We start from the raw sequence: 9307 nt of genomic DNA, 5'->3' as shown, positions 1-9307 counted from the left end.
ACCATGGCACTCTACCCAGGGGGACAGCTTGAGGCTCTGTCTCAAAAAAAAAAAAAAAAGAATGAAAGGGTGCTGATTAGTTACACAAAAAGATCCCAGATAGCAAAAGCAATCTTTTTTGCAGTTTTTGGCTGGAGCCAGGTTTGAACCTGCCACTTCCTGTATATGGGACCAGTGCCCTACTCCTTTGAGCCACAGGCACTGGCCAGCAAAAGCAATCTTGATCAAGAAGAACAAAACTGCAGACATCACACTTCCAGATTTCAAATTATTTTACAAAGCCATATTAATCAAAGCAGCGTGGTACTGGCATAGAAACAGACACATAGACCAGTGGAAGAGATTAGAAAGCCCAGGAGTAAGCCCACACATTTGATCCACTAGTCTTTGATGCATATACCAAGAATATGCCATAAGGAAAGGAGTTTCTTTTCTATAAATGGTATTGGGAAAACTGGATATCCGCATGCAAAAAAGTGAAATTGGATCTTTACTTTGCACCGTGTAGGAAAATCAGCTGCAAATAGGTTAAAGATTTAAACATGAAACTTGAACCTATGAAATTCCTAGAAGAAAACCTGGAAGGAAAGCTTCCTGTCATTGGTCTTGACAATGACTTTTTTTTTTTTTAAATATGGTACCAAAAGCATAGCCAACAAAAGCAAAAAAACAAATAGGGATTACATCAACCTAAAAAGCTTCTACCCGGCAAAGGAAACAATCAAGGAAATATAAAAGCAACCCTACAGAATAGGAGAAAATACAGTAGACCCTCTCTTCATGGTTGACTACCTCCCTACATTTACCACCTCCTCAAGCTGACTTAGTTTCGATAGACTAGACGTGCACCACATGTCAAGCCTAGGTCCTTATGTTGACCAGTTTGTTGTAGTCTCTTGGGCAGTCAACTTACAGAGATTCTACTGTATTTGCAAACCAAGTATCTGATAAGGATATTTTGTGTGTGTTTGTATATCTTCAAAATATAACTGAATATAACTCAATTCCAAAAACCAAATAGCCCAATTAAAAATGGGTAAAGGACCTGAAAAAAATATTTTTTCAAAAAAGCCATACAAGGCGGTGCCTGTGGCTCAAAGGAGTAGGGCACCAGACCCATATGCCAGAGGTGGTGGGTTCAAACCCAGCCCTGGACAAACACTGCAAAAAAAAAAAAAAAAGAAGAAGAAGAAAAAAGCCATACAAATGACAGATGAAAAGGAATTCACCATTCCTCCTCATCAGGGGAATATAAATCAAAACTACAGTGAGATACCAGTTCATGCTTTTAGAATGGCTTTCATCGAAAAATCAAAAGATAACAAGTGTTGGCAAGGTTATGGAGAAAAGGGAACCCTGTTGGTAGGAATATAAATTAGTACAGCCATTATAGAAAATAGTATGGAGGTTTTTCAGGAAATTAAAAATAGAACTGCCATATAATCCAGCAATCCCACTTTGGGGTATTTATCCAAAAGAAGTAAAATCACTGTCCTGAAGGGATACCTGTATGGTCATGTTCACTGCAATGTTATTCACAGAAAACAAGATATGAAAATGACGACTGCGTCCATCGTGGGATAAATGGATAAAGAAAAAATGTGAAAATGGCGTGTGTGTGTATATATAAAACACACACACATACACACAATGGAGTGCTATTCAGTCTTTAATATGAAGGACTGCTTTTTTGACCAGTTGGATAAACCCAGAGTACATTATATTAAGTGAAATAAGCCAGATAGACAAAGATAAGTAGTAATGATCTCACTTTACATAGGGAATCTAAAAAAAGTTGAACTCAGAAACAGCTTAGAAAGGTGGTTATCAGGGGTTGGGGTAGGGGAAATGGGGAGTTATTGGTAAGGGTACAGGCTTTTAGTTGTAAGATGCATAAGTTCTGGAGGCCACATAGCCAGTGTAGTAACTAGAGTTAATATAGTATATACTTGAAATTTGTCGGGATGGTACATATAGATCTTAAGTATTTTCACCACACACAAAAAAATGGTAGCTATGTGGGGATGGATGTATTATTTAGGTTGATTCTGATAATGATTTCACAATGTATGAATATCTTACTAATTTTACTCATTTAAAAGTTGGGGGAAAGTTATTTTTGTTTGAGTAATCATCTATTTCTTTGGTCTTCAGGCAATCTGAATATGGTGGTGTAGTATTTGGAGGCTGGGCAAGAATGGCACAGCCCATTGTGGCGTTTACTGTAGTTGAAGTTGCCAAACCCAATATAGGTGAAAACTGGCCAACCCGAGTTCGTGCAGATGTTACCATCAATCTCAATGTCAGAGATCACATCAAAGATGAATGGGAAGGTAATTGTGCATTTCAAAAAGTGCAGTTGCCTGTTGCCTTTTTATAGGTTTTTACTTATAGCATTAGGAAAGTACTTTTAAATGTTAGCCTTTTAAACTTTTATTAGAATTTAGCCTTGAAATTTGATTTAAAGAATGGCAATTTTTGTCCTATTAGTAGTAAAAAATAGCAAAGATCATACAGAAATACCTAAGTATTCTTAATATTTTAACAAAAAGCATAAACTTGTATGTGTATCAAAGTGTTTTTAAAATTGCAGCTTGCAAAGCTCAGAGGATGGCATTTTAAGTCTTAAATTTAGCAAGATAATATTTATCAATTTGAGATCAACATAAAAAAATAAAAACATTTGTATTCACCAAAGAAAGGGATAAAATCCACATATAACTTGAACACATATGGCAGAATAAATAATGAAAATTGTTATTTCCAAAAAATAAAGGTGGCCAAGGTGAAAAGAATAGAAATACATACTCTTTGTGGAAATAAAGGTATAAAATCAAAATTGCGCAAACTTTGAAGGAATAGGGGGATTATGTAACAACTTGGAAAGAAATAATAGTGTATTTGCACCAAATGGAGGGAGTCAGATAACAAATCAGTGAAATCAAGATACTTAAAGATATACATACAATAATGTTACAGAGAAATTGAGTTATTACTCCTTTTTTACTAGGTGAGATTTTAGGGATGAGCATTCTATCTCAAAATTCTTTTTAGAGGCAGATATGTTCAAAGTTACTAAGTCACATAGAGTTAAAACATCAATAACTTCTATGCCAGAAGTAGCATATGAACTGATTTTTAGTTGGCACTTTTATGCTTTCCTCCCAGCTGTCTGTGAACGATCTTACTTGCTGCCCTGTTTTGAGAAACAGTAGCTGGTAGGCTTTATCTCCTATCTTCTTGGCATGCTAGAAGGAAAGAGATGTTACCTTGATGGATCAGTTTTCAGAAATTTTTGTTCCTAGTACATAGTATAGCTGTTTATAACTTCAGGACCTAAATTATATGTTTATTAAAAAATTCTGAAGGAATCCAGCTATGGAGCAGGAGAAATGTTTAACAAATACCTATGTAATGGGTATGGTCTGTGATAAATCATTTTTGTGAGCCCTGGACTCTTGAGAAGTGTTCCACTCTGGTGAATTACACATCTAGAATAATGCTCACCTTTATTGCTGAACTTTGAGAAAGACAACTGTTTTCCTTAGTGAAGTAATAAACTGAGATAACTAACTATTGGGTACCCTGGAAGCAGTAATAGTTGGACATTGTATTTTTTTTGAGACAGAGTCTCACTTTGTTGCCCCAGTAGAGTGCTCTGGCATCACAGCTCACAGCAACCTCAAACGCTTAGACTCAAGCGATTCTCTTGCCTCAGCCTCCCAAGTAGCTGGCACTACAGGCGCCTTCCATAATGCCTGGCTATTTTTAGAGATGGGGATCTCTCTCTAGCTCAGACTGGTCTCGAACTTGTGAGCTCAAATGATATGCCCACCTCAGCCTCCCAAAGTGCTGGGATTACAGGCATGATCCAACATACCTGGCCATTCCTGGACATATTTAAAAAGAGGAAAAAGGACATTTTATAGATGAAAGGTTTGCATTTCGGTGTTAAGGAAAACAAAGGATTGTTTTACCCAAACATCCCATTTTCCCCCTTTTTTTTAAACATCAGTCTCTGGTAGAATGAGAACTACAATGGTTAAATTTTAATGAGCAAAACAGGGAACAATAGAGTTTTATGGGATGAGTGATTCCTATTATCAGGTACAATGGGGGAGAAAAGTGTTTTCGAAGAGACAGGGGCCAAAAGTCAGCCCCTATATTAATCATATATACGGTAACCAAATGGAAAATGGAGCAAAAGATGAGATAGAGAAATTCTGTAAGTAGTGACAAATGTTTTATAAAAGTAGAGAATACTTTTGAAGATTTTGAACTAAGTACCATAAAAATTCCTCTTATCGTTTCAGTCTTCTCCAGTACCCTCATTTAAAATTGAGGAAATGTAATTAATGAAACTGAGATGCAGTTTTATTCATTTAGAAAGCACAGCTAGGATAGGGTGGTACAAATGATTGGAAGGAGACAGTGAGAGTTGAGCTCTTTGTCAGATAGGTGTTTTTAAAATGTAAATTTAAGATGTTCCACAGTAAAATGATCTACTTTGGGAGGGAACAAGAGATCTCTTCTGAGTGATGCCAAAAAATGACTCCTGCACTGGTAGGAACTAAATGACTTTTCAGGGTCACTTCTTGGGAGTTTAATGAGTCTTACAGATCAGACACCAGCACAATTCAGATGGTGGAACAGTTAGTTCTCCTTTGTTCTCATTGCTTCTCCTGTTTCTTTGCATAGAATGTATTGGGAAATAATAACATCAATGTTATGAGTCAGTTATTATTTCTACCTTTACTCTCTAAAACCACTCCAAATTAAAACAAAATGATTTCAGTACTATTACCCAACACCCACATTGCTGGCTTGATTTAATTGTACCTTGCTACCAAGGTTATGAGCAAGCAAACTGTTGCATTTTTATATTTATGTAATTTAACATCTAACAAAAATATCAGAAAAGAACTGAAGTGGTGTGATGTTACATGTTGCAAGGTCTAATTTTGTGCCCCTTGTCTTCTAGTATCTATAATTTTATAATAGAGCTGAGAGTCCATTTGTTCGGTCCATTTGAGTCCATTGTTCGGTCTAACGATTGAGAAGCTATGGACTTGGCATAAGTCTCCTATTTCTTGGCTTTCACTTTAGAAAAAGTTTCATTGTTTGCCAACTGAAGCTATATATATTCAACTATCCTTCTAAAGGTATTGTCTGTAAACAGCACTTTATGCTTTGATAAATTATTCTGGTTTTTTTTTTTGAGACAGTCTCACTATGTTGCCCTTGGTAGAGTGCCATGTTATTACAGCTCATAGCAACCTCAAACCCTTGGGCTAAAGTGATTCTCTTGCCTCAGTCTCCTAAGTATCTGGGACTACAGGCACCCACCACAACACGTGGCTATTTTTTTATTGCAGTTGTCGTTGTTTAGCAGGCCTGGGCCGGGTTCAAACCTGCCAGCCCCAGTGTATGTGGCCGGCACCCTAACCGCTGAGCTTCGGTCGCTGAACTGATAAATTATTCTCGAGTTAACCTGGTTTAGTGGAATACATTAAGCTGTCAGTAGAATGACTATGATAGATAATTTAAACTGATGTTAGAAACCTGTTAAATATGATACAGATGAATTGTAGGCCAACCACATTTTTGGTTACTTATTAAGAATGTTAAAAATAAGAATGATGATGAGCATCCAATTTTGGAGCTGTAGCGTGACTTGGAGGGTTTATTCAGTAATGTATTCATGGCATAAAAATTTCTAGTTTTAATATAAAGAGATTTTCATTTTAATTATTGCTATCCAACACTGACTATAAAAAATTATAGGAAGACCCATAATTGCATTATGAGGTAATAATAATCATTGGTTACCCATGATATTTTAAATATTTTTTATATTTCTCTTTCCAAGATAAGAGGTTGAGAATTTGCCAACATATGAAAACAATGAAATTCTCATAAATGAAAATGTCTCTGTGTTTTACCAGGTCTTCGTAAACATGATGTATGCTTTTTAATTACTGTGCGCCCCACAAAACCTTATGGCACTAAGTTTGACCGGAGGAGACCTTTTATTGAGCAGGTCGGCCTGGTTTATGTCAGAGGCTGTGAAATCCAGGGCATGCTGGATGATAAAGGGCGTGTCATTGAAGATGGTATGGTGCTTTCTATTTTTGAATGAGTATGTGTATAGAATGAAAATTTTCTTTGCCTTGTTTCCTTTTTGCTTCTTAGGTAATATTTTTTAGTTGTTTTATGTACTAAACTGACACAGGATTTTGTATAAAATATGTGGAGAGTGCTTACCATGTAGTTTTAGAAATAGGTAATATGATTTCAGAATTTCTGTTAGATACCGGAAAGGACAGGATCTTTTGAAATCGCCTTTATTCAAAGCTTTACCTTATTATTCCTTTGTAAGTTTTACTGTTCAGATTCATTATAACTGTGGTTGTCAACTGGGAGCAGTACTGTCCTACATTTGGAAATGCATGGTGGTATTGAGGTTGTCAAATGACTGATGTAGGGGTGGGAAGTGGCAGACCATTGGCATTTGGTGGGTAGGGGCCAGGGATGCTGAGCATCATAACACAGCTGTCTTACAGAAGGACTTGCCGTGCCAGCTTTACCCGATTTAATACACTGCTTTCCTGGGTTACTCAGCTCTTTGATTTCTTATGCTTTCGCTCATTATCCTTTGAATTTTTTCTTCCATTGTTCTGAATGCCTTTGTAATATTTATTATTATAACTGCATGCACGTCTAGTGCTTATTTTATTTCCCTTGAAGCTTATGTTAGCTTCTACCACCTGTGATTTCAAGGTGTGTCCTTGTTAAACTGCTGCTGATTGGACTATTCATCTCTGGAATAAAAGAAAATAAGAGAAGGGACTGGAGGGTGGATAGGATAAACATGAGGCTACCAAATGAGACCAAAGTGGGAGGTCCAAGACCCCAGGGGTGTCTACCCTGGGCTTTCAGCCATAGTATCTCCCATTTCTGTATGTGTGAAATTTCCTTTCATGCTGGTAATACTAGGTATGGAAAGAGGGTGGATGCAAATGGTCAACCTCTGTCAAATTAAGGAATAGGAAAACTATGCCTGAAATCCCAAAATAATTTAGAAAATATTTATTGAGTATTTACTATATGTAAGGCAGTAGGAGGAGCTATAAGTAATGGACAAAAGGAAAGATGAGTTCATTGACTTCTGAGAGCTCCTATTGGAGTTGAGGGCGTATACAAATATTAGCAATTCACAATATTGCCTTATAAACATTACATGACTATGTGGGAGGAAATAGTAAAAAATTAGAGAAGAGGGGAAATATTATAGTTGTAACCTCTTGAAATTTGAAATGGACGAGAAGAGGACATTGTAGTCAGGAGAGAATGGTTGGAGTTAAGTGCAGACAATTTCCCATCATTTCTAGAAAAGAAATACTGCTGACTTACTTTGATATTTGAAAAATAGATATTTAATTTAACAAACTTGTTCAAAACATCCAGGACCTGAACCCAGACCCAATCTTAGAGGAGAGTCAAGGACATTTAGAGTGTTTTTGGACCCAAACCAGTATCAACAAGATATGACCAATACTATACAAAATGGAGCAGAAGACGTGTATGATACTTTCAACATAATAATGAGAAGAAAACCAAAGGAAAATAACTTTAAGGTAATTTGGGGGCCCTATAATGACAAGTACTATGTGGTGACTTAAGTAACTTTTAAGACATAAATACATAGATACTGGGTAAGAAAAAGATTTGTTGAAAAAAAAAATCCCTTCTTTTATTCTGAGTAATCTTACATTCTTAACGTATGAATTAAATAGAAATGTAAGCAAAGCAAAGTCCTTTTTGTATTTTGAGGAGTTTTAAAATTTAACATAAGTAAATCCAGGTGTGATTCTAAAGGTCAGCCTCCTTCCTTGCTTTTTGTAGATTAGATGCTTATGTCTGGTATGAGATGAAGAAAACTTGTGTACTTATTTGCTGGGGCTCCTTTGTTAAAACAAAAGTAGATGTCTTTCCAAATCTCTTTAAGAATACAGATGTGAAATCTCAGGGCTCTGAATTACTCTGTGACTCGAAATATTTATACTTTACTCGTAGGGAGGTTTGGGGACTATAGGGTTTTATGTGGGGAGAATAATTTTAGTAAAGGGCAATTTTTTAAAACTATTATTTGAAACTGTACACATATTGTAAAACTTAACATTGAGCAATTGTAGAATTTGATATGATAACATCTGGCTTTTGCAGAAAGAATGCCTTTTTTTCTCCCTCTGCCAAAGTACAGTGTTCCTTACACATTTTTTTTTTTTTTTTTGAGACAGAGTCTCACTTTGTTGCCCTCTATAGAGTGCTGTAGCATCATAGCCCACAGCAACTGCAAACACTTGAGCTCAAGCAATCCTCTCGCCTCAGCCTTCCAAGTAGCTGGGACTACAGGGGCCCACCGCAGCACCTGGCTGTTTTTTTTAGAGACAGGATCTTGCTCTTGCTTAGGCTTGTCTTCAACTGTGAGCTTAAGCGCTTGCCCATCTTACACATTCTTGGCACTTTATTACCTTTTTTTACCCATTGTTGTGATTTACAAAAGAAAACCTTTCCAAGCAACTTATTCTCAGTCTTCCCTGTTGTTGAACACATAAACAAAGGAGATCTCCATGATTTCTTTTCTTTTCTTTCTTTCTTTCTTTTTTTTTTTTTTTTTGAGACAGAGCCTCAGGCTGTTGCCCTGGATAGAGTGCTATAGCATCATAGCTCATGGCAACCTCCAACTCCTGGGCTCAAGCGATTCTCCTGCCTCAGCCTCCCAAGTAGCTGGGACTACAGGTGCCTGCCACACGCCCTGCTATTTTTTTTTTGGTTGCAGCCGTCATTGTTGTTGTTTGGTGGGCCCAGGCTGGATTTGAATCCGCCAGCTCAGGTGTATGTGGCTGGTGTCTTAGCTGCTTGAGTCACAGGCACTGAGCGCCCATAATTTCTTTTGGTCTTACCCTCCACATCCAGTGCATTGGTTAAGTCTAATTACCTTACCACTTCCACTGATGCCATGTCCAAGGCACCTCATATTCCTGCTTCCATTCTTGCCTGCTCCTCCCCTTACATTGCCTCCACATACCTTACATTTTTAGTGGTTTCCCACCATGTTAGAAAGTTCTTACACAGTCCAGGAAGATGCCAGTATCTATTGTCTGGCTACCTCTCCAACAGCATTTTCTAACAGTTTTACAGTATCTAAGACTGTCTTGGCTCGGCGCCTGTGGCTCAAGCAGCTAAGGCGCCAGCCACATACACCTAAGGTGGTGGGTTCGAATCCCCAGCCCGGGCCTGCCAA

General features: G+C 37.3%; 1 protein-coding gene across 1 annotated transcript in view; it reads left to right on the top strand.

Moving 5' to 3' along the window:
* The window catches only part of AQR (aquarius intron-binding spliceosomal factor), a 75312-nt gene that overhangs the window by 17902 nt on the left and 48103 nt on the right, over nucleotides 1-9307 (top strand). Inside the window, exons 6-8 of the mRNA XM_023514284.1 lie at nucleotides 2155-2333; nucleotides 5946-6113; nucleotides 7468-7637. Of these exons, the coding sequence (XP_023370052.1) occupies nucleotides 2155-2333; nucleotides 5946-6113; nucleotides 7468-7637 (517 nt within the window). The remainder of the gene's footprint in view (nucleotides 1-2154; nucleotides 2334-5945; nucleotides 6114-7467; nucleotides 7638-9307) is intronic.

This window comes from Otolemur garnettii, unplaced genomic scaffold, assembly GCF_000181295.1.
Source record: "Otolemur garnettii isolate 467f Iridium unplaced genomic scaffold, OtoGar3 scaffold00050, whole genome shotgun sequence".
NCBI lineage: Eukaryota > Metazoa > Chordata > Mammalia > Primates > Galagidae > Otolemur > Otolemur garnettii.
Note: the sequence above shows the minus strand (reverse complement) of the source record. Positions and strands in the feature narration are given on the sequence as shown.